General features: G+C 33.9%; 1 protein-coding gene across 2 annotated transcripts in view; it reads left to right on the top strand.

Annotated features, from left to right (window-relative positions):
* LOC136026549 (unconventional myosin-XV-like) overlaps positions 1 to 22,346 on the top strand; it is a 365,167-nt gene extending 342,821 nt beyond the window's left edge. For both annotated transcript variants that reach the window (XM_065703235.1, XM_065703234.1), the window contains 7 exons: positions 494 to 707; positions 3,341 to 3,522; positions 8,207 to 8,368; positions 9,714 to 9,869; positions 11,995 to 12,199; positions 16,522 to 16,655; positions 18,467 to 22,346. In XM_065703235.1, coding sequence (XP_065559307.1) covers positions 494 to 707; positions 3,341 to 3,522; positions 8,207 to 8,368; positions 9,714 to 9,869; positions 11,995 to 12,199; positions 16,522 to 16,655; positions 18,467 to 18,679 — 1,266 coding nt within the window. In that variant the 3' untranslated portion in view covers positions 18,680 to 22,346. The remainder of the gene's footprint in view (positions 1 to 493; positions 708 to 3,340; positions 3,523 to 8,206; positions 8,369 to 9,713; positions 9,870 to 11,994; positions 12,200 to 16,521; positions 16,656 to 18,466) is intronic.
* Positions 22,347 to 26,709: the final 4,363 nt, after the last annotated feature.

Below are 26,709 nucleotides of genomic sequence, written 5' to 3' on the forward strand. Positions count from 1 at the left end.
TTTTTCACTGAGCGTAAGCTAATTGTCTCTTAATATAGACATCGTTTTTTTGTCGAGTTTTACACAGCGTATTTCCTAAGTGTTGCCGCTATAACAGGTAAGTCCCAAACTAAATTCTATTTTATTGAAAAAAACGTAAGTTGTAGGTTCGACAGTGTTCTGTTGACGCAAGGAGCCGTGCCCAAGGGATGGAATACCAAATTTGAACCCTCACCCCCTCCTAAAAAAAGTTTCGACTCCTCAAGAAGTAACAAAGCATTTTAGCAAGTTTTGATGCGTTTTGTTAAGTTTGTTTGTGCCCCCCTCCCCAAACAAAAGCCTAGATACGGCCATGTATGCATTCATATATCTAACGTTCTCTCTCTCCATCTTTCCTTTCTCGGCCTCCTTTCTCTTTGGTCTCTTAACTTGTAATTGGAGATGTTATTAATTTGAATAATCTATGCGAATCTTTCTTAAAACTTGGTGAACATACCCTAAATTTATTCCTTAGAACTGCCACAAACACTCGCCATTGCGTGATGAAGTCTACTGTCAACTTATGAAACAGACGACAAGCAACCGATCTGCCAGACAAGACTCCTGTCAAAGGGGATGGCGACTCTTATGCATTGTTGCTGCTTATTTTGACTGCTCGCATACTTTACAGCCTTACCTTTTAAAGTACTTGGAAAGTGCTGCCTATGACAAAAGGAGGGCTTACCATGGTAGGTCAAACATAATATTTAATAATTTAATTTGATTTTAGTGGGTCAAAGCCTTTTTATGTTGTGGAGTTGTAGCTAGGATTCTGTTTTCGAGGAGGGGGGGATCTACTATGAAAGTACTGTGAAATTTCGAGGAGGGGGTGTACCATTGTGTGATTTATTCACTAAGAAGATAAAAAAAAATTGTCAAGTTTAATTCCTAGTTTTCCGTCAAGATGACGAAGTCAGTTTTGTTAAAGTTAGGCTATGCTTGTTTTTAACCCATTCACTTTCTTTTCGTGGTAACGAACTGTAAGTAAGGAGCGACTCGGCTCAATAATAACTAAAACTGAAAAAAACGGAATTTTGATACCAATAGACATTAAAAACAATCGTCTTATTATGCTAATTTCAAATATATAAATTTCATTAAGTTTAGTCGTTCCCATTAAAGGCTACGAGCCAAGGAAAATTTGCCTGATTTCTGAAAAATGGAAAACACCCCCTAAAAGTCATAGGTCAATGAAAATCACACCATCAGATTTAGCGTAACATAAAATCCTACTGTAGAGATTTCAAGCTCCTATCTGCCAAAATGTGGAATTTTGTATTTTTGGCCAGAAGAAAGATCGAGGATGCGTGTTTTTGTTTTTCCCAGGGGTCATCCTATAGACCCAGTGGCCCTAAAATATCGTGAGAGAGCTCTTTAGAAAGCAAATTAAAAGTTCTAGTTCTCTTTTTAGTGACCATAAAGATTGAAGGGCAACTAGACCCCCTCCCCGCCCCCTTTTTTTCCAAAATCGTCCGATCAAAATTTTGATGTCGCCATTTCGTTCATCATAGTTGAAAGGCCAAATAGCTATGCCTTTGGATATAACGCAACGCCCCCCCCCTCCAAAGCCCCTTATAGGGAAAAGATCTTAAAGTTATAAAATTTGGCCATTGTTTACTCATAGTATACTCATAGCTATTAAGAGTAATTGTTTTGGGTAAATTTTGACCGGGATTGAATTGTTTAGAGGATATTTCCGTGTGGAGGGCTATTACTCCGTGGAGGTGGTGCCAGATTTCCTGGCATTATTTAAAAAACTACCAGAAATTAAATTTAAAAAACAACGGTTTTTTCAACTCAAAAAAGGAGCAGCACTAAAACTTAAAACGAACAGACATTATTACGTATATAGAGGGGGTTTCCTCCTCCTCGACACCTCACTCTTTACAATAAAGTTAGAATTGTTTCCCCTTTTCTCTAAGAACGACTCCTGAGACACAAGAGTCGTTTAATTAGAACAATTTGAAGCTTTTTAAAAAGTACTAAAAAACGTTAGCGTAAAGAGCGAGGTGTTGAGGAGGAGGCGACCCCCCTTTATATACTTAATAATTATTGCTCTTTTTAAGTTTTAATGTTGCTTCTTACTTTCAGTTCAAAAAACTTTTCTTTTTTTTTAATTCCTTACAGAGTTCAAAGCTTTTGTCTCGTTGACAAGCTAACGTAGCTTAGACTATCGTCGCAAGAAAAGCTCTTTTAGCCTTAAAATGTAGACAGTCAAGACAGTTTGTCCCAGTGACAGGTTGACCTCACCTAATTTTTTCAAAGGTGCTTTGACACTGGCGTAACTTAAAACTTCACAGTACATTACGTAATTTCATGTAGCTTTTACTTTAATTCTAACTAAATTATAATCAATTCCAATTAGTTAAATTAAGTTTACTTTAAAACAGTATAAATATTAATTTGTTAATAATATTACAGTAAAAATTTTGTAGTTTTAATTTTTCCTATGATAATGTAATTTTTAGGCACCGCCGGGTGGACTTGTAATTAAATAGAATTTCCTTTATGTAAATATAGTAGAAATATTTACCAACAAGGGCACAAGGTGTACGCTCTGGTTATTCTTTGGGCCTTGAAATTACTACATGTTTACCATGTTTTACTATTCGTAATTTTACTATTCGTAAATGCTGGTAATTCATTTACCAACAAGGATACAAGGTACACTCTCTGGTAATTCTTTGGGCCTTGAAATTGTTGCATGTTTACCATATTTTACTATTTCTAATTTTACTATTCGTAAATGTTTGTAAAAACATGTACCAACAAGGGTACAAGGTTTATCCACTGGTAATTCTGTGGGCCTTGAAATTGTTGCATGTATACCATGTTTTAATATTCCTAATTTTACTATTCGTAAATGCTGATAAAAACATGTACCAACAAGGGTACAAGGTGTACCCTCTGGAAATTCTTTGGGCCTACAGGAAATACAGGACTATTAGCGAAAACGCTTTAAGGTTGGCAGACGGGAGAATTTATGCGTATGAGAAGTTTTGAGCAATAGATATTGTTAATAAGAATGGGAAGAAGACGAGGCATTGAAGTATGAGTTAACAAAACTGTGAATTGTAAGGACCAATTTTGTTTAGTCGTAAATCAGGTTGCATCATATTCTCTATTAAACACAAGAAGGATAAGTATTTTTTTTTATTTAATTTTTCATTTTCTATTCTTTAATTTGATGATTTAATTAATCGTGTCATTCGTCCTGTCAGGTCACTAAAGGCCTTCAGAGCACAAAATAAAAATTATATTGTTTATAAGTTATGTTGCGTATAATTATAAATAAATACTAAATTAACTTCGTTTTCACTAGGCACTGCTTTAGTTTGTCTACAAAACCTTAGGAAGACAATTCGATATGGAGGTAGGAAGAATGTACCCTCCATCGAAGAAATTACGGCACTCACTGCCGGCCGAAATGCCAAAAGACAAATTTACCAGCTTCCTGGGGGTACAGAGAGGATCATTAATACCAAATCAACAACCGTTGTGCAGGTTTGTTTTTCTTCTTCTTTTTGTTTGAACTATTATGAAGACGCTCCAAATTTTATACCCAAAAGGTTTTATACCCAAAAGGTTTGTTTTTCTTCTTCTTTTTGTTTGAACTATTATGAAGACGCTCCAAATTTTATACCCAAAAGGTTTTATACCCAAAAGGTTTGTTTTTCTTCTTCTTTTTGTTTGAACTATTATGAAGACGCTCCAAATTTTATACCCAAAAGGTTTTATACCCAAAAGGTTTGTTTTTCTTCTTCTTTTTGTTTGAACTATTATGAAGACGCTCCAAATTTTATACCCAAAAGGTTTGTTTTTCTTCTTCTTTTCGTTTGAACTATTGTGAAGACGCTCCAAATTTCGGACCCTGTGGCGGATTGCTGCACCTGAGAACGAACTCCGGGTTCCTTGTTACTGAGCAGAGATAAATCCCCCGGTATCACTAAGGGGCTTTAATCTCTATGTTTCTTGAATCTATCACTGCTGTTACTTTTACTAAGACGCCAGAGGCCAACGCCGCAGTGCTTCCTATTCAACCCTCATTATTCGAAGTATCACTCTTCATCTCTTCCCATGACGTTTTAATCTTGTTTAAATTTTCCCTTGTGATTTTGGGGATTTGTGATTTGTCTTGTGATTTAATTCAGTATCCTCACTAATACTGGCAACCTGGGTGCACATAGCTTCTTCTGATTGAGTTAAACATCTCCTGAATATGAATTGAAAATTTGGAGTAAAGACTCTTAGCCATTCCTTTGTTCCTCGTCTGCCTTCAGATGAATGACCCAAAAATACAATCTTTGACAGAATTGGCTAATTAAACTGGTGTTAGTTTTTAAGTCGAATTCAAATTTATTTAAATTTAATTAAAATTTTATTTAATTTAGTAAAATTATTTAATTAATAATTTAATATATTTAATAAAATTAATTAATTAATAACTTTATTAATATAAATTATTTAGTTTTAATTTTAATGTCGAATTTTTTAAGTCGACTTCTTGAATCGGAATTAGCGTTCAATCAAAGAGTTACAATATATAAATTGTACAAGAGAGTGAAAAATTGACAAAAAAGTTTTCCTTTTTTTACTTTTTTCTTTTTTAACAAGCCCTTGTTTGTAGGATATAGGTTTGTTTAGACATGAAAGATACGGAAAACAGTTTTCGTAGCAAAGCCTCCACTATTTAACTGTTTCTATGGAAATGCGTTACTGCTACCTCTGTGTCGAAGCTATTTTCCTTGTTCTCAAGATGGGGCTCAAACTCTCCAATTCTTGGCTTTTGATGAGGGTGATTCCAGTTCGATTCCAATGGCTTAGTTCGATTCGTCCAGTTCGAGATGACTCCAATGGTGTACTTTTTATTTCGATCCCCCGCTGTTTTCGGAAGTTTTCAAGCTCTTTTTTTGAAATTCGTGTAGCTTTGTTTTCATCATTACTTTTAACTTTAATAAGGATAATAGTTGTCATTCTGAAATAGTGTCAAATGATGATTCTTTCATTTTTAAAAATTTGTTTAAAGGTGTGTTTTTTAATTTTCGGTTGCTATGGTTCTTACTGCAGTTTCTGTTGGTATAATTGTATACCTACTTCCTCCAACCCCCTCTATATGATAAAGCCGCCAATTAACTGGATAAAGCTGACATATGATAAAGCCTGCTCATAATATACAAAGCCGGTAATAACTAGATTGCAGACATGGTTTGAGAACAAGAGTTTGCGTGATGTGGCACTATTGTTTCTTTGAGTGGCTTTGTTTGCCAAGTAGCCTTGAAAACAAGAGTTTGTGTGAAGTGGCATTTGGTGTTAAGTTGATATCAATCAAGTGAGTTTTGGGTACTGATATACCTAATAGTGGTTCCGTGTCGCTTTTCTTTTCTGTTTTCCTGCTGAATTATATACTGTGTGCCTACTTAAGGTCTGTCCTCCTCTTCTATAAAAAATGCCAATAATTTCCCAAAATTTTAATATCCACCATCGCAATTGATAACACCGGTATCCTGCTATAAGATGAACAAGATTAAGTGTATTCATAATATATTTGATATACAATAAAGACTCACAAAGTCTTTGTTACGTGAAAACGGTTCTAGGCGTTTAACCCCCCCCCCCCCCCCTCTCTCTCGAAAATACCACCCCACAGAAAATATTCCCACCCCCCTGTAAAGGTTAATTCCCCTGAGGAAGCCAAGAACTTCTGAGCATTTTCAGAGTAGTTTGTAAAAAAATTACATATCGTCTTTTGGATTACCATGCCTTGTTTGCTCGATTTAGCTCTGATTTGGTGAAAATTAAAGACATAACGTCGGGTATAACGCCTAATATGGGATGGGTACATTTTGCCTATTAAAGACATACACATGTATTTGGGGTAAGGATCAAGCGATTATTCAGTATAAATAATAACTAATCTAATAATTAGATAATAATCACAATTAATCCTGTGTTTATTTAGTGTAGGGAAAAAAATTCTTCTAGATGTAATTTTAATGTTTTTGGTCAATAAATACTGCCTGAAGGCATAAAGAAAAGGTGTAAATGGTAATGGGAAGACACTTAAGTATTGAAGTTGAAGTTGATTCATTGGGGAAGAAGTAAAGGCAGAATGTAAATTTGTGTTGGGCACAGGGTGCATTAATCCCCTTTTATTTGAACCCTCCACACTATTGACTTTGTACTGTTTCAATGAATTTCTCTATGTGGACTCTATTTGACCATATTTTATCCTATATTTAACCACTGATACCTATATTTTGCTTTCCTTTTGAGATCAGGCTGCGTAACATACCACCTTTTGTATCGTCAAACTTGATTTCACCAAGAGTTTAATGAATGGTGTGCTATTAACCCTTTCGAACGGGTCATATCGCTCTTTCTTCACAATTTACCTCTATTTTATTACCTAGAGCATTATGTTAAACTTATTGGTACTGCAAATGACCTGTAAACTGATGTCGAGCAATGTAATGAAGTCGATAGTTATATTTGTAAAGAATCCTGAATACGGTTAGAAGGGTATAGTAATTTTTTGTTGTCTGATTTCTGTTGTAGAAAATAAATTTATCTTAAGCCACAATAAGTTATAAATAAATATATAAATTAATCCTTCACATGGAACATTTTGCGTGGTTTTCAGCTGAGTGACGAATATAAAATATTTTTTTTATTAGAAAAACTTAAAATATTCTATAAAAGATTCGCTAGTCTAAATTCTTATTTTTTCCTTAATGCCCTCCTATATTTGATTGTTAATAGTTTTAAGATATTTTTTAAATAGTACATTTATAGAAGTTACCAGAAAATTATAGAAACTTCTTTTATAGAAACTTCAGTTTATAGAAGTTACCAGAGATATAAACTGTACAAAAAATTAACAAAAAAAAATGCAGTAAAAATAATATATTTTTCTGTTGTCCACTCTCCTGTAAATACTACGCTGCCTAACATATAACCTTTTATATTAACGCCTTATATTTCACCAAATTTTTTATAAATGATGTGCTGTCAACCCATTCAATCATTACCACCATAGTATTTTGTTTCCTTCCTCTTTGTAGAGTATCAATTGTTTATTTATTTGTTCCTTAAGTTTTCTTCCTTTTTTCTAATTTTTTTTTGTAAACTTTAAGTATTTTGCTCCCTGCAGCTTTACTTGTGAGCCTTATGTTTTAGTTCTATGGAATTTTTGTTAAATTATTTAACAATGACAAATGAATGCCACGGGACTTTTTTTTAATTTTTGATTAATGAGAGAGCTGGTGACTGATACAATAATAACACCTTATTATTATATAACACCTTATACCTATTATTTATTTAAAACTATTTTAAGTATTATCCTTGTCTTCATAACTATTATTTTATTGCTATTGCTTACAGGTTAATAATTGTTCTACATGTGAAGAATACCTGAGATTTTTCAAGCTGGTATAGTAGGCTACTTAACGCCCAGATCATGTTTCTCACAAAGCAACCTGAAATAACCAATCAAGTCTGACGTTGAGGAGGGCGATACTGGGGTATAATGATTTGAATGAAACAAGGTTAACTTCCCTATGATATTTAGCGCAGGACTCCTCTGGGAACCCGTAGGAGTAGTAGACAACGGATCCCTATTTACCGTTTGACTGAAGGTGGGCAAGAGCTCTACGAACATCTCTCAATGAGCTGTGATGTTGAGGACGGCGATACTGGGTTATAATGATTTGAATGAAACAAGGTCAACTTCCCTATGAAATTTAGTGCAGGACTCCTCAGGGAACCCGTAGGAGTAGTTGACAATGGATCCCTATTTACCGTTTGATTGAAGGCGGGCAAGACCTCTACGAACATCTCTCAATGAGCTGTGGTTAATGGCTCAAGATCGTTCGACGTAGAGGTCAATTATTGCTGCCCCATACGTCACTAGGTGTCGGAGGATGTAAGTTCAAGTCTAATATAAGTGTAATTTTTAACTGTTAAACTATGGCTAACTTTACGGTCGTGAGAATCTAACTTCTCATGACAAAATCCTCATGTCAAAGGGCTAACTTCTCATCTTTTTTCCTTTTGACCCAACCGAAATATAAGAGTCCATTTTATTCATCGATTATAATACTCAAAAGCATTATACTTTTTCTCATTTTTATGTCTTCACTGCAATGCTTTAATAATAATATAACCATTTCCTTGTTTATATTTTTAGGATATCATAGAAGAAATATGCTTAGAGCTGAATATTCATTCTCAAGAAGAAATGGAAGAATTTTCACTATATTGCATCGTTGAGGGGGATACATTTACCATGCCCTTAGCTAGAGAAGAATATATCCTGGATGTTACCACTGAGCTTCACAAAAACGAACAGGTACTTTTTATTTTGAATATTCAGCGTGATCAAAAAAGAAACCGGCTTCTATAGAGCCAGACTGGCTTTTATAATCTAAAAGACGGTAAGTGGAAATTTTCTAAGAATCTATTAAAAAAAAACAATCCACGCAATATTTTTTGTCGATACTTTCGATTTTGACCAGCATCAAAACTGCCATTCATTGCTGAATATTTAGATTGATTTATAGACCTATCCAAGATTAGCCAGAGTTTATCTCGGGGGCACTAATAAAACTTTGGCTCACCTATTGGTGCGACGATATATCTTGCGGCGATATGCTCATATATTTAGTGTAACTTATAGCTTTTTTCTAAGGGGGGTTGCGTGTCTTTTCCCACTGGATCCACCCCTGGAGCTGTTTGTTACTCTTTTTAATTATAAGTGGTATATCTGATTTCTATCCCATTTTATGAATTTTTCCAAAACACATATATGCTGTCCTTCATGAAAATTGTTGTGTCACTCAAACCTTTAAAAAGATAAAGTAATTTAACTATTGTAATTAAATGGTTTCAATTAAAGGGCGTGTCAAGTGTATTCATTGAAATAATTATTACCAATTATTTCTAAGATAATTTAGTACGTAACAATAATAATTTAATTTCTTACAATGACAGTAATAATTATTATTATTTCACTATTTCATTTAATCCCCTTTTTTACATATTTATTGAGATACCTCCTTCAATTCCCATTTTAATATGTTACAATGAAAATGAAAAAATGATTAATCAAAAATGGCGAAATTGTGTTTCTCTGCTTATTTAGTTAGATAATAGAATTAGTGATCTTGAGCTTTAATTGGATTACTTTTAGGGTTGTTCTAAATGCCTTAATCTGAAACAATAAACACAGGTGTAAGGGAGATTCGAATAACAAATTTTCTGGGCTTGAAGAACGTAGCCTATGTTAGAAATAGCTGTAGAAAGAGGGACTGAAATTGCTCTTAATTTTTTTCTGCTCAAGTCTCCCATGAAAAAATTCTTAATAATTATTTTAAACTATAAAAACCTGAAATTGATATGTTCAGGTGCCATTCTCTATCTCTTGCGCCCTGCTCAAGATAGTATCCAGGGGGGCTACCGGGTTTGAACCCCCTCCCCCGATATTTTTTTGCCCGACACGTAAAAAGGTAACAATTGTTAATAAAAAAATTTGGTTGCATTTTTTTAAGGTTTTTCCTTCCCAACACACCCCTCCCCGAAATAAATTATCCTCCCGTTGAACAAAAATACTGAATACGGGCTTGGCCCTCTTAGCATGCCCACTCTTGACCTTCCCCCAGACTTGGTACCGGTCTAACCTTTATCTTAACTTTCAGATTTTCTATTTGATATTCTGTCGTTCAGTCTGGCATCATTCATTGCGACTGGATAGTCCATTATATGTGGAGGTTGCATTTAATCAAATAGCACCCGATTATTTGGAAGGTCTTCTTCTCGTTATGCCCGGAGAAGCTCTGTCTCAAGATACTGTGGTAAGTAAATGAATGCAAATATTTAATATAGAATAACCCTTAAAGTACAACCTTCTATAATCTATTTACTTTCTTTTTTTATAATCTAAACTTTCTATCGTAATGCAGCTACAAGCTCTTCAAAATACTGTGGTAAGTAAATGACTGCGAAATTAAAATATTAAATGTAGAATAGTCCATAAAGTACGGTGTTCTATAATCAGAGCCGTTCCTAGGGTTGGTGGCGCCAGGAAAAAAATAATTACAGCGCCCCATCGTGACTCAAATATAAGCAAAAAAACGAATCAAAATGAAAAATTTGATCAAAGTGGGCAACCCCCCAGCTGAACCCCTCCCCATCTGTGGCACCAGGGGCAGTTGAGCCGGTCCCCCCCCCCCTGTAACGGCTCTTTCTATAATATGTTTGCTTTCTCTTTTATAATCTCAACTATCTACTGTAATCCAACTAGAAGCTCTGTCTCAAGATACTGTGGTAAGTAAATGACTGCATAAATTAAAATATTTAATGTAGAATAGTGCTTAAAGTACTATTCTCCTATAATCTGTTTACTTTATTTTTTATAATCTGAACGTATTTTTTTAATCTTTTTTTTCGCTTTTATTTTGAGTTGTTATGACTGTGCTGTAAATAGAAAGCTATTTCTATTTATATGTAAATAGAAATAGAAAGCTAAAATATGTAAATAGAAAGCTTCTATGTAAATAGAAATCTAAAATAGCAGTAGCTATTTTCACATCATTGATAGATAGAGTACTTTTATTGTAAACTTAGTTGTGGATGATTACGTTGTATGTCAGAAAGTATAGCTGGTGCAAAAAAAAGCTGATTTCATATTTGAATTAAGCATCCCAAAAATAACATCAACTCCATAAATTTGGGCTCCAAAATGGTGATTTTTAGCCAGTGAAAAAGAAACAAACGAAATAACAAATTGGATATTTCGGCAAACATCTCCGCCAAGCCGTACTGGCCACACTTTTACGGTTGTACTTAGGAAGGTGCTGGCCATACATGGTTCGACAAAAATGAAGAAAAAAATGATTAAGAAACAAAGTCGGGGGTGATTTTCAGCCAGTGAAAAAGAAATAACGATAAAAAAATTCAGATATTTTGGGAAAGATCTGCGTCAAACCGTACTGGCTCTATTTTACAAGCCATACTTAGGACCATACTGGTCATAAGATCATACTTGCCATGTGAGGCTCAACAAATAACCAATCCTATGGTCATTTTTAGCCAGCGGAAAAGGAACAACGATAAAACAAATCGGATGTTTCGGCAAAGATATCCATCAGGCCGTACTTAGGACCTTACTGACAATATATGAGGCTAGACAAAAAACGAAGAAAAAATAATTAAAAGACCAATCCTTAAGTGATTCAGCCAGTTGAAAAAAAAAACAACGAAAAAAACAAATCAGATATTTCGGCAAAAGTCTCCGCCAAGCCGTAATGGCTTGTACTGTATGAAAGTACGCCAAGCCGTACTTTACAAGAGTATTTAGAACCATACTAATCCTAAGACCATACTGGCCATAAATGACGCTCAACAAAAAACGTAGAAAAAAAATAATTAAGAAACCTAAACGAGGGTTTTTTTTGCCAGTGGAAAATGAAGCAACAAAAAAACAAATCAGCTGTTTCGGCAAAGATCTCCGCCAAGCCCTTCTCAGTCCTCCGAAAAAAAGGAAAAAAAAGTAGTGTATATAAAACTAAACTGAAAATCAACTACAATTGCTAACTCAAACTAAATAAAAGCAAACCTAACGTTCAGGATGGTTTGGCAGAGAATTTTGCATAAAATGTCTGCTTTATCTTTTCATTGTTTCTTTTCCATTGGCTGAAATCACCCTTGGTTCGTTTTTTTTTATTTTGCATAGTATCAACCTCTCGGTAAATTTTCTGGAAATTGCATTCCGTTATTTTGTGCTATTTAAGAAGGCTACAATCTGGATTAAAACAAAATACTTGTTTTCGGTTGAAAAATTGAACAACTCCAATTCAACAGAAGTAATTCCGTGGCAATTAAATTCCAGGTCTTTTTATTTTAATTCGCTTGATACCTCCTTTGACTATTTTTTTTTTCTGAAAAGAAAAATCTGGTACCATTTCCTTTTTCTTTCAGTACGACATTTCCAAGATTGCAGCCCTTCTACATCGCGCTCCTGGCCTGGAGCACATGCCAAATATGAAGGAGACTAAGTTCCTACTGCCCAAACCAGCCTTAGCGGTTCGAGACATTAAACCACCACAATGGGTTTCACTAGTACAATCTTCATGGAAAGAGGTTGATTCCGTTAAGCCAACCCAAGCTAAAGCACAAGTACTAGGTAGGTTGAATCATGGGGTTGAAGAGTATAAGACACTGATCTCCTCCTTAAAGGAAGGAGAAACGTGGTATATTGCCTTTAATTAATAATTTATCCGGATTTTTTAATTTTAATTTAATTTAGTATTTATTTAATTTGTTTTCTATTTAAATTAGTGTTTAATTTAATTTAGTTTAGCTGATCTGTCCAAGTCGAAGATTGGAAATGTTTATCCCCTTCAGCAGCTCTAAGCTAGCACGGCACAAAAGTAACAAAACAGCACCAGTTTCATGGGACCCTTAAAAAATATCCTCCCTAGATATTGAAAAATCAGTTTCAGGACCAACCCCACTCATGTAATTCTAAATTTTCACAAGTCATAGACAATTAGTTTTGTAATAATAAAATAAATTTATTTCGTCTTTTTTATCATGGAGCCTAAAATTCGTGAGTGCTCGAATACCACACCCCCTCTTGTTGAAATAAACTGTTTTGTTGGGACGCGTTGAAACACATGATAAACGACACATTCAAGCACAAATTTTCAATGGATTTGGCCATTTTGAATATTTTGTTTTGAAACGATGTTTCTTAAGCAGTGTCCTTATTGAGGAGGGTACCTTAAACTAAACCTTAAAATTTTTAAAGTTTGTGAATTAATTTGGACATCTATTAATTTATAAATTAATATTGAACATTTTTTACAAATATTTTCTAAGCGTAAAAGTTTTAAGTTTACACGAGCATGTCAATACACAAAAACAAAAAAGCGGCAGTAACTGAGGTCACCTTTTATGCACTACTTTCACGGGCTAGAACACAGTCCAAATATGATGGAAACAGAGTTATCACCTCCAAAACAGGTTCTAGTGGTCGGAAACATTAAACCACATCAAAGGTTTCGCTAATAAACCTTCATGCAAAGAGATTGATAGTATTTATCAAGCCCCAGCTAGGATTTAACCATCCTGTATTTGCAGTGTATGAGAAACAGAAGACTGTCAAAGTGCATGGATGAACTGGAAGAAGCGGCAACAAAGCACCTTTAGTTTTTAATTCACATTTACATGCTGAATTGAAGTTTTTAATGCTGAGGTTTTGAATTCTTCTTTTCAGCATAAAGGCAAAACATGAGAAGAGAAGATAACGCGGAAATTTCTGAAGACAGTGAATAACGTAGTGATTACAATCTAAGCGAATGTTTTGGCTATATATGCAGCAGTTTTTATCAGCGAAATATAATATAAAATAAATAAAAAGAAAAAAAACTTACCTGAAAAACCTCTTCGATAAAGGAAATTTCCAATCTAAAATCACTAAATAAATTATGTAGAGTCTCAGCGTCCTCACTGGCCTAACCTATGTCAGGTGAAATTTTCCTGTTAAAACTTTTCAAAAGTTTTAGGAGATGACAAAAATTATAAGAGGACAACTAAATTTAGAAGACTGAAATTTTTAAAACTAAAATTATGTTCTTATTATTCGATTAATAATGTAGCCGTATATATATAAAAAAAAATTCAAGGGCAAATGCCAACAGCGTCAATTAATCTAAAGCAAAAAAAAGAAAACATACAGTAGACAAGTTTTAAACTAATAGATTTTTGTAACTAATTCAGAATCTTCTTTTTTTAGATTGACTTGTTCTTGGGTAATCTACTTAGATGAAGACAAAGAGCTCAAATTCTGGTAGAATTAACTATTACTTCTCTGCCCAAATCACGTATAATTTAAAATCCAAGAAATCCAATAGTAAATCAAATTTTATTTTCAACTAATAAGCTCTAAAGCAGAAAATTTGTCCTTGATAAGCTCAGCGTTATTAACGATTCAGTTTCCATGTCATCCAGCCCCCTTCCTTCCATTGATCAGTTTGGACTAGCCCCTTCTATTTCAGTTTACGACTGCCGAATTTGTGTAAAAATAATTATGAGGGAAAAAAACGAAAAGGCTTCGTTTGTGGTAGTAGGTGAGAATATAAATATCATCAAACAAATTTATGAAATCTGCCATAAATTGAAAAAAAAATTCAAAGGTCAGAATTTATTCATTCATCAATAAATTTACAACAAACACTGCGACTTAGTCTCCCCGTAAGGCTCTATAGCCAGGAAAGACTCTCATTCCACTGGAAATAAGGAAATCTATCTGAACTAATCCACTATACCACTGAGCTCGTCTAGAGTATATTTGTTCTTTCAGGGCATGTCAGTTAAAAGTCAGACCAGTAGTTGGGAACTAGCCTACCTAGTGTTTTTATACTTTGTTGGTTAATAACCCGACACAGATCATGCATATTGTTGCATCTTTGTTGGCTATTAGGACAAAAGGATATTCAATGGAGTAAAAAAGCTCAGGATACAAGGACAAAGGGACATTCAGTGGAGTCAAAAAGCTCCAAAACTTCCTCGCTGGGGAACGGCCAGTCGTTAAGTCTTGATTTAATATCACATACCTTTCCCTTTTTTAGACGTTATATGTATTCTTGATTATGCATTCGACCAGAATAACTTGGTATCTACCATCAAATTTGATGGTGGATAAGACTTTAGTCCAAATATTTATTAAAAAAAAAGTTAGAAAAAAGATACAAAACAAGTATAAAACTGTTAGTGTGGATGCTGTTGCAGAGATGGAAGTTCATTTTGAACAATTTATTGTGCTTCATTTCGAAACACAGAGCAAATAATATCTTTTTATTGAATGATTGTGCTGTAAAAATTGAACTTTGATCTAAAGTCGGGTTTGTGGGAGCGGCAGCTATAATTACATTTTGGGTAATCCTTGGTAGGTGTTAAAAGCGAACAAAAAATAGCCAGTGTTGTCTCGGATTTACCTGCAATTAGTCCAAGTTTGATTTATAGCCCTACCTTTACAAAAGTAGAAACTAATGGGATATCTTCTGTCAAAGTCCAACTGACGGATCCTCTTGGAAAATGTGCTCTAAATTGGGCCACAATCTGGGGCGCCAATTCATAAAAATGTGCAGAGGGGGGCAAGGATTTTTGACACCTTTGCCACAAAGTGTGTCTGGATATTTAAGCTTAATCAAGTTCTTTGGGAAACCATACTAGAAACGTTGATTGGGGAAACATTGCCCCGACACAAAAAACGTGCTTAGTGGAGGCACACCAAATTACTTAGCATGATGCAAGCAAGTCACAAAACATGCCTTTCTAAGCTATTATTTTTAAGCTTAATAACTTAAGCTATCATAAGCTTTGAGAAAGTAATATATGCTTAGAATAAAGTACACAATATATAATCTTAAAACAACATAACAAAACCGTAAGTTCTAGTTTTAAAAACTTCCGTCACGTCTAGCACATATCATTGAGCCTTCTTCATAATCATTATTGCATACTCCCTCTCTATCATTTTTAGATCAGTTTTCGGTTTACCGGTAACAATATAGATATATTTATAACATATGATTATAATATAATGCATACATAATTATAATATAATAAAATTACAATTATATAATCATAAAGTATAATTGTTATACATAAAATAATAATAATAAACTTATAAAAAAGTCACAAATTATACATTATAATGAACAACAAACCAGTTGTTTTGTTCTTTGAAACTCCTTCTATTTTATTACTTTTTCCTTTCACCTGCGGTTGAAGACATCTTATTGCTTAGAAAGAAGGAAACAGCCGCAATATAATTTTCTATACGTCCCTTCGAAGCCGTTTTTAGGGAAGGGAATTTTAGGACCTTTTCATTTTCTCTTTGATATATTATTTAATGTCTTTTTATTTCCCGAGAAATGGCGTCAAGTCCTCTCCCTCGCAGCCCTCGTGATGTTGGGTACGTCTGGCATCTCTGTTCTCTTCCATGTCGTATTCTGTGATTGTTATCGAATTCTGGCGGAACTTGTTCGTCGTCGCCTGGACTACCAGGACACTAAACCCGGGGCGCCATAGATGCGCCATGTCCTTTCGTTGTATATTCATTTTATAACATTTTTGCCTTTCCTTCTACATTACCATGAATTGGCTCCTTTCCCCTGCTCGAATTTTAGGGGGGAAAAAAATCAGCTTTTACGTTTTAGCTCTTTTAAGGCTTTGTTTTTGTTCTTTTGCTCATCGTCATTTACAGCCCATAACTTTGAGTCAGCTCGTGATGTATTTTTACCTTTACAAAACTCAAAATGGATTCCATTTTGAAAAAAAAAACTCAAATGAATTCAAAACTAACCATGGGTCAACTACATATTATTACGTCATATCCTTATGGTTTCCGTTGTAGCAACCCCCCTCTCCCTTTGTATGTTAAACATTGCTTTTTACGAACAAAAAGTTTGACAAATCATATGATTCATTTCTTTTCAGAAATCCTCCAAAAATGGCCTTTGTTTGGCTCCAGTTTCTTTGCTGTGAAACGGGTAGCGGAACCAGGGGAAAGAGCAGAGCATATTTTGGCCTTGAATAAGCGAGGTGTCCATTTCCTCGATGTGATCACCCATGTAAGTACTGTATTTTGGTATGATTATTCGGTTGTCTATAAGTTGTGTTATATGTAAAATGTCGTAGTCCAATATAAGTTTTAATGTTGTGCTTTGTGCAGCTAAAAAGCTGTACAAACAAATTTAAATTAAAACAACAAAATCCTGCCTAAATATTTACCTTGATAATTACAGAAATTACCTAAAGTAATTTTCAACTCTTGATCTTAAAATTCTCAGAGTATGCTCACAGGTCTCAGATGTCACAGGTGTGACACTGTCCCAGTATCACAAGTTTTGTAGGGACTTTTACATCTGCATAATGTAGATAAGATCTAACTCTACATATTAGAATAAACCAGTAAAATGAAAAAGCTACAAGTTGAGAAATCCAGGTGCAATGAGTGGATTGGATTTTTTAAGGATTTTTTGGATTTTTGAGAAAATTTGTTCTTCAAGAAATCTTTGGCTTAAATTTTTCAACAATTAAGTAAATTGATTTTTCATTGTTCTTGTACTATTAACCTATTTTTACTTATTATTACTACTAGTACCATAGGACCGACCTTTGCTCAACGAAGTGAATTTTAGACAAAAAAATGATATCCGGTATATCACCCCCATTGGAAATTACCCCTCCCACACCGCAGAGACGACATCCCCCCTATACAATGATTAACACAAGAAAGTCTTTTTGTTTAATTTTTCGATATTCAGCTTTTAAAACAAAGATGCAAAGGGGATGGTATTTTTCAGACTCTAGGGATCAATTCGCTGCCATTAATTTTGCACCCCCGGTAAGTCGAAAGGCTGAAAGATCTTACGTTTCCGGTTTCCTCCCCCCCCCACCGCAGAAATGATATCCCACTATACACTGATTAACACAAGAAAAAACATTTTTTGTTTAATTTTTCGAGATTGTGTTTTTCAAACAAAGATGCAAAGGGGAAGGTATTTTTCAAACTCTAGGGATAAATTCGCCCCCTTAAATTTACATCCCTGGTAAGACGAGAGACTGAAATACCTTACTTTATTTCTGTGCGGCTTGTTATAAATGCAATGAAGCTTTACAAACAATCAAAACAGATCCAAACCCAAAATAAAGCTTTCCGCGTCCGTAGAAATATTAGTGAAGTCCCAAAAGTCCCAGAAATAAAGTCCCAATATATTTTATGAAATAGCTCATCATATATACAAAATGTACATGATAAGCTTAGCCTACTGTAGTAATCAGGGTGATTATTGGCTGTAATCACTTACTATCTTCTTTGTCTGGTTTGTCTATAACAAAAACTGACTTTTTAATCGTTAATCAGGCATCGTTTTGAATTTGAGTCTTTATATAACTTTTTTTCTGCTTGTCTGAAGTTTCAATACCAGGAGAGCGAGCTTTCCTCGGTGGAAAGAATCTTGGACATGAGAAAGGTGTCCACTGTCCCCACGAAAAATTCCTCCGTGAATATGAAATCCCTCATGTCCTGATTCACACAAGAAAAAGCCTTTTGTGTAATTTTTCTAGATTTAGTTGTATTGGCATTAATTTTTTTTACTTTAAAAGAATAAACGGGCTTTTACTTAAAAAGTAAAAAAGGGGGAAAAGAAACTAATGCTCTCAATAAAACATTTATAATAAAAAAAAAACTATAGAAAAAAAGAATTGGTCAACATCCAAATGTATTGTTTTTTTTGCGTCTGATAAATTACAGTGAATATATTAGCCTACTCACACAGTTTTTTTCTATCTTAGTTGTAATCATCGTCATTTCTGTATTTTTTAGTAAGATGTATATATTACGTAAAATTCACTTCTCATTTTTTTATCTTACTTCCAGGAAACGTTGATACACTACCCATTTTCTGAGGTCATTTCAACCCGGAAAGTCAAGTCAGAAGATGGTGCCTTATTTTTAGATATGAAATGTGGAAACCTTATGCAACAGAGAATCACAAGGATACAGACAGATCAAGCGCATGAAATATCGAGGCTTATCAGACAATATATTAATATTGAACAAAGACAGCAAACAGAAAAGCCTAAGAAATAAATATGGTGTCGAATTAACGTGTCTGGATCTGAAAGTAGCCTAGAAAGGAGCCTATTTAAAAGCCTAGACACCTTAAGGCCCCTGTATCGTAGCAAGATTTTTTGTTTGTGTTTCTAAGAAGAATAGCAGTTTGGCATTCAGCTTATTTCTATGAACTTACCTAGAATTTTTCTTGAGGGGAGGGGACTAGCTATCTCAGGGGTAAAATAACTATCTTTTTTCAGAACTTAACTACATTTTGAAGTTTTTTGTAATTGAGGGGGGGTGATAGCCTGTCTTGGATTTCACTGCTTCTTTGATATAGATAATGAAATCGTCTTGAGCAATTTGTCCCCCTAGGGTGAGGCCTAGGCCGAGAGACCCCCTAGGCTCTTGGCGCCAGCATCGTAAAAGTCTTTTTTGGTTTAGTTTGCGTTTTCAAGAAGAATGGTTCTTTGTCGTTCAGCTTATTTTTGTGGACATAACTAGAGATTTTTTCAAGATTGGGGGAGTAACTGGCTCTCTGAGGGCAAACTAACCGTGTTCTTTAAAACGTGGTTTTAAATTTTGTTTTGCAGTATTTTTTAGAGGTGAGGGGGGATAAAAGGCTCATTAGGATTTCACTGCCCCCTTTGGTATTATAAAAAAGATGATTAAGTTGTAAAAATTTTGAACCAATTTTGGATTTCTGGAAATACATGCTGGTTCTGACCAGAATTAGAAAAAAAAATTGAAATTTTTTCACTGCTTTCTATATTAAAGTACAAGATTTCCCTCTAATTTGCTACGTGCATAAAGTGTCAAAAATGATTTCCATTTTGTTGGTATTATTTGTAAATAATAGAAAACCCTGAATCGATATTATTCGTTAATCTGTGCACGGAAGAGTTATGGTAGATTCCTCAAGGGATCATGTAAGAGCCCAAAGAAAAAACCCAGTAGATCATATTAAAATGGGAAAAGGCCACGGTATATGCTTCTGAAAATGCACGTTTTCTTTAGTATTGAGCCCACTAAGAAAAAGCCATCTCTCTTACAGGGATGGGGGGGGGGGGGCAGACTTAGGAAAATTTCCTCGCGTTGTTTCTTCGTGGAAAAATAAGAGTCCCACCGAATTGGTCGTTGAGCAACTGAGACATTAATTCTTCCGTTAATACCAAACTACTTTTGTTCTTAGGGAAGAAGATAACAATGAATTTTTTTTCTATTTTCGTCATATTGACAATTGTGACCATTTGTGAGACGGTTGTGATTTATAATTCCTACTTGACATAAAATCGCTATAAGTACTTTGCTGAATAAACCCTTAATGAAATGTAGTGTCTTAATAGGATTGTTTTCAAATTATTAATTAGTATATGCATTGGTTTAAGGGCCTAAGGATTTAGTGTTCCAACATTGATTGTTAGGTTGTTTACTCATTGTGCTATCTGAATTTAGGATGTAATAATTTTGAATCTCACATCCATTATCCCTTTAGACATTCCGTGTGGCTTGAATTTTGATTGCTTTTGTTAAAGTGTGATATGTGACAAACTTCTTTTCAAAAAAAAAGACAAACTTTTTTTTCGAAAAAAAGACAAACTTTTTTTGATACAAGATACATTTACTGGGTAATCGTTGGAACGAACCTTTCCCAGTGTCCCATAGTTTATTCTATCTAGCTTCCATCTATCTCTATCTAGCTGCCATCCACCTTTACTTTGCTATCTTGATTGGCTCATGGCACTCATTCTGGATAATTAATTACGGAAACTCTTTTGAAAGAGGGGTCGCTTTCCAAAGTTTAACGCATATAATTTTATTTGAGTGTTATGAGTTAATATCCAAAACTATATAATTAGTGTTATATTTTGTAAGGTTAACAACAGGCGATATTAATTTACCTTACCACTCACTACCCTAGAATGTGGTCAGCTTGATGAGAAGAAACAGAAATGGTTGTAAAAATTCCTGGCTCAATTGCAATTATTCTTTAGTTTTTGCATAATAGCCATGAAAATACATTTTAATGCCTAAAAAGGGCAAAACACTCCAAAAGAAAATTCTTAATAATCAATTTGACTGAATAAATCAAAAGACATTCTGTGAAAATTTGTCAATTTGCCATTAATAATTTAATAGCTATTTGACCTATAGTTTTGGCTAAAAAACATTTTTAGAATAATAGTAAATGAAAGAAAAAAGAAGAATATGTGGAAACCCTGTGAAACAAAACTAAATAAATGAGAAGCCTAGCGAAGAAAATATGGATGGAAAACTTTTGCAGAGAGGCTTGAGGGCAAATCCCCCTCCCTGTCTTAATGTCCTTGTCATGGTTGCCTTTTTACAATTTAGGGTGTAATAAATATGATTCTTGCATTCATTCTGCCCTTACACATTCCGTCCTTATATTTGTGTTTTTGTGCCTTTTTTCGTACAAAGTGATGATTTTAACAAATGAGGTTTTATATATTTGTGGTCATATATGTAACAAACAACCCTGTCAATAGAATTGATGTATTTACTACGTTTGAGGTAATATCATAATTAAATTATCTGAAATTTTGGTGATGTGCCAAAAGGTTCTAAGTGTTACCATCTCAGATGTTTGAAAATTTGTTGCGCGCAACCAACATTAAAATTCTGTTATGAGAAGGAAATATTGATGCGTTGATTTCCCCGTGTATTGCTCTAATTGTCAAACAATAGCCTCGAATTTTGGCTGTGAGCCCCGAAAATCCCAAACGTTGCCTCCTCAAATATCGGGAAAAATCTTGTGTTCAAATGAATGAAAGGTCAACATTACAAAGCTGGTTAAGGGAGTGAGTTAAGGGAGTGAGTGATGAATTGATTTTGTGTGCGTTAACCTCACGATCAGAATTACTCTACGAAATTTTAGTCATGTCCCCAAAGGTTCGAATTCCTGCCATCCCAAATATCTGAAAAAATGTTGCGCAGATCATGGATTAAAGATCCAAACTTAAATGTGCATGGTGGGAGAAAGGGGGATACTGAATATTCATCACCATTATTCTTCTTAAATAGAGACTAAAAACAGAAAAACATAAAACCCTATAAATAATGAAAATGAAAAAAAAGCCAGGCAAGTATATTTCTTTTCAAAAGAAGCTAATCCTCAATTCCTATGCAAAAATATTAAATTGTATATAAAATATCAAATATAGGGTCAAAGCAACAGTTTACAGAAAAACACAGTCTATGTCAACGATATCGTTAACATGTCATAACGATGTCATTCTTTTCCAAAAAAATCAAAAAATTCACGGAATTCCGAGTCAATACAAACTAATTTTTGGCTCAAAACGATAAAAAAAAATTAAATCAATTGAACATACTTCTTCAGTGAAAAACACTTATTATTTTCTAAGTCAATAAACTGGTCACAATTTATGGTTGTTTAAAGCCAAAAATGGGCTAATTCTAACTTAGATATTTTGATGTTAATGAATTGGTATAAGAAAAATCTGCTCTTAGAAGTGATACTTCATGACATTGAATATGGGTTGTTTTTTATGAATTTGACCACATTGTGTAAGGTACTTGAAAGCAGAGGCATCTATTGAATTTGTTTTGTTGTGCATTTGTATCAATCTAATTTTTTACTATTAAGTATTTACGTCGTGTTGATCTTTTCCTTTGTATTACTTTTTCAAGTAATATAAAATACAGTATATTAGGAATTGAATTTACGTCTATATTTTTTTTCAACAAATAATTTTCAAAGAAGACTAGGTTTCATATTTTATTTTTATTTTTGTTGAATCTTCTTCTTTACATATTCTTCTTCTTCGTCTATAAAATCTTCAATGCACAACAGCTAGGATCTATTCTGATTTTTGGTAAAAATTCAGATGGTGGGCTTTCTCATGTTTTAGAAAATATTGATTGAACAATTGATTTCAAAATTTATTTCTTATCTTTTTCTTTCTTTTTATTCTACCTTTCTATCCATCTACCTTTTTATTTTTTTTTGACAAGTCCTTTCGATTTTACAATAGATAGGGAATATATAATGAACTTTGAGGAAAATCCTAGATCCAAGGCTCTCCAGTGTTCTAGTAAGTAGTTGAGGGTTAAGACGGATGATAAAACGTCATGTAGAAGATCAGTGGGTTTGATCTGAGTTTCTATATACGGGACCATGTTCGGGCCACCATGTTCGAATGCCACCACATCTACCCGCAAAGACGATATACGGCTTCAACCCTATCAAAGCCGGTCGGACGCGACCTCAGGGTTGACCGAAGAAACGTTGGTCCGACAGCCTGTCCGAGTTCTTGACGATGGCAAACATCAGACAGGGCGAAGAGCAAATACTCGCCATGGGCAGAAACAGATGGAGGAGGCAGACGTCACTCTCTACGCAGAGCAGCGCCCGGCAGGAGACTTAAGTAAGTCAAGTAAGACCTAGATTTCTAAATCAGCTGTAACAATACACTCCAGGGATCGGAATTTTATTCCTGTTGCGTCTGGTAAAAATTATAACGAATAATAAATTATTGAAGCTTGATGGCTCGTTAGTATAGGCAATGCTATACCGTCACATCTGATGCAAGTCTGTTCCATATACTTAGTGCGTTTTTGTTTTGTTTTTGTCGTTGCTTTGAGCAGTTAAGGCTTTGATAGGGAGCAAGGAATAAGTTCAGTTTTGCATCGTTTATAAATACTGATTGCCACAGCTTGAACTTATTTTATTTTCCACCAAGTGTAACACCAATCATATGGGGATACCTAAAACAAAGTGATTATTTGCAGTAAAATTCCTTGTTGCAGTTTTCCATCAGAAAAGATTTCCGGATAAAGTTGCTAAGTGGAAAAACCAAAAATGTCTTTATTCTTTTTTTCCTTCCAGGATTTGCCGAAAGTCCCGTATAAAAAAAAAAAAAAAAAAAAAAAAAAAAAAAAAAAAAAAAAAAAAAAAAAAAAAAAACAACTTGAGATCAAACCCACTGCGCTACTACAGGAAGTTTTACCTGGCTTTATTAATGGCTCTCACTCCTACCAAGTTTTAAACAATTTTAGATACTTTTATTTTCCTGTTTACTGTCTAAAAGAAAGGATCTTTTGACAGAACCATAGCTTAAGTAAAAAAATTATCTCAATGTTAATTTTGAAAAAGAAGGTGAACCTAACTTTTGGGGATAAAGCCTGAGACTAAAATTTATGTTAGGAAGCCAATTTCAATCCTTTTACATTTCTGCAAACACCTTGACTTAAAATCGACTTCCTTGTGCATCAATTTTCATACTTGAAAATTGAATCCAAAAACCTCAGGTTTTACCCTTTTTTTACTTTGTTTTACATTTTTTAACATTCGTGTTTCAATTTACTGGAGCCTTGTCTATTTGATAGAATGACAAAATGGATTACCTTAAATGTACTAAGGAATTTATTTCAAGAGATAAAGAGTTAAACGTATAAAAACGGCAGAACGTTTTAAATTTTGTATGAAAAACGTAGGACGTTGATATGAAATGTACGAAAATAATTAAATAATATATATATATATATATATATATATATATATATATATATATATATATATATATATATATATATATATATATATATATATATATATAATGTTCTTATAAAATATTCCAGACTAGGATGTTCAGAAAAAAAAAATGCTAGAGAAGTATCAAATTATATCAGTAGATAGAGGAGAACACGGGAAACTTATAACCATCTGGAGAAGTAGAGAAGCACAACGGCCCGAAGGCCCTTTTCTATTGGTTCTCATAACTCAGGTGGGCATGTACCCAGAAATCTATTCAATAGGAAGAGACGATTAAGTTTAAATTCAGGAAATCATACGAACAATTGGTAAAAGTACTGAGAATTCCAAGGATAACAGGCTTACTAGACAGAGACCTTATCTTAGAGCCCTTCGACCCTCATGTGCATCCAGAATACATATGGTATTGACAAGGAGTTTCCATGTTCACGATGCTCTGCTGCCACCAGCACATCTCTCCAATCGGGCTGCACGAATGTGTTAAGAGAGCAGAGATCCGACCGGCAAGTGCGGCGTAGTGTGCTCTTGGGACGGCCCTTCTTTCTCGATCCTACAGGTTGTCATTGGAACACTGCCTTGGTAGTTCTAAGGTCACCCATTATCAAGCCAGGGCCAAAATATTGCCATCGATATTGACGGATGGTATTTGTAAAAGGAGGTTGGTTGATCATTTTTCGGATCTCAACATTTGAGGCCCAATCTTTCCAGTGTATATTAAGGATTCTTTGGAGACATTCATTTTTCAAAGGCAAGAATCCCACGCTCTTATTCGCCATTCCTAGGTGTTTAAATTTCACCACTTGCTCCAACTCCTCATCACGACGCTTGATCTAAAGTGTTGAGTTGGATGTCGCGATGCATTTGGTCTTGATCGCGATGATTTAAGCCCAACATGTTTTGCCTTCGTGTTGATTTCATCAAGAATTTGTAGAAGGCGATTCTTGTCATTAACGATCATAGTACACATGTCATCGGCAAACTTAAGAAAGACACATAGATTTTTTCTGCATTCAGGCCTGGTACCTTGAGCGGTTGTATTTCTGAGTTCTTCTACTTATCAATAAATTTACAACAAAAACAATTGCAACATAATCTCCCCCGTAAGGCTCCATGGCCAGGAAGCAACAGGTGAGAAAAAAACATAAACAAAATTGATGGAGCTCAAAAATAAATGAAGCCCAAAACAAACACAAATAAAAAGAAATGATCATACCAAAAACGAAAATAATTGATGCTGATATAAATAATTCCAAAATTAACTCCATACTTTAGCACATAACCAAACATCAATAATTTCTGAACGTTTTTCCCCCACCCAGATGATTGGCTTATTAAATCAGAAACGGCATAATTTTTATGCGTAATTTTATGTAATTTATATAAATAAATAAATCTAAAACGAATACAACTAAATTGCAGATTAGTTCAATCTTAAAACGACCAAAAATTGTAACAAACAGGACTTCGGCTACTGCCCCTCTTCTCTCCCCTAACAATATAAGTTATATGGCCTATTGCGTCATTTGTGTTTTATTGAAAACTAGGTGTATTTTCAACAGTGGTATTTTATTCAAACATCGACAAAGAATAAAAAGTGAATCACTATAATAATCAAGACTGGAAAGATCTAATGAAAATAAACTGAATATTTAGTATATAAAGACATCAATTTCTGGAAATATCGGCGATTCAGGATTTAATTTCACATGCTTTTTTTTCAATATTAAAATATAAAACAAAATATTTATAATATAGTTGGTTTTCAGTAAAGCCCAATTTTTGCAGTAGACTTAAGAACTTAATGGTTAGGTGAGGTGGAAGAGGGCAGTAGTCAAACTCCAGTTTGTAGTAATTCTTCTTCATTTTAAGTTTGACTTGAATATTTAATCTAATTTTTACTCGTTTAAGATTTATTTATTTATTTGTATCAGTATATGTTATCTTACGTTTGATATAGTCGCTTATTTTAATTTCTGTTAGTTTTGCATTTCCCTTATTCTTTGATAGTAATTTCTGCTTGTTTTGAGTTTGAAATTATTATAGGATTTATTTCTGCTGGTCTTAAGTTTAATATGACTCTTTACTTTTGTCTAAAAAACTTATTTTTCGGAAAGTTTAAAAAATTAATTTCTGCTTGTTTTTGATTGTCAAAGATTTATACCACATGAAAATTTTTAAGATTTTCACGTTTTCAGCTTAAGAAGTAAAACATTTGATTCTTATTTAATTGCGTAGACATCTAATTTAACCTAATTCTTAAATTGCGTAGCGATCTGAAAGTTAACTTTCATTGAATTCAATATAATTATTGTATTAATTGATAATTTATTTTTTGATCAATTTGAAATCAAGGTTTGGAACTGTTCTTGAAATAATATTTCGTTTCAATAGTAATTAGAAATAAATTACTCAAAAGAATCCTCCTTGTAGTATGTTCAAAATATTACATATGCATGTTACGTACTCAGCTTTCTCTATTACTGAATCTGGAAAAAAATTTATTTGCGTTTTTGACGTGTGGGCAATCTGG

Source organism: Artemia franciscana, chromosome 4, assembly GCF_032884065.1.
Source record: "Artemia franciscana chromosome 4, ASM3288406v1, whole genome shotgun sequence".
Classification (NCBI taxonomy): Eukaryota; Metazoa; Arthropoda; class Branchiopoda; order Anostraca; family Artemiidae; genus Artemia; species Artemia franciscana.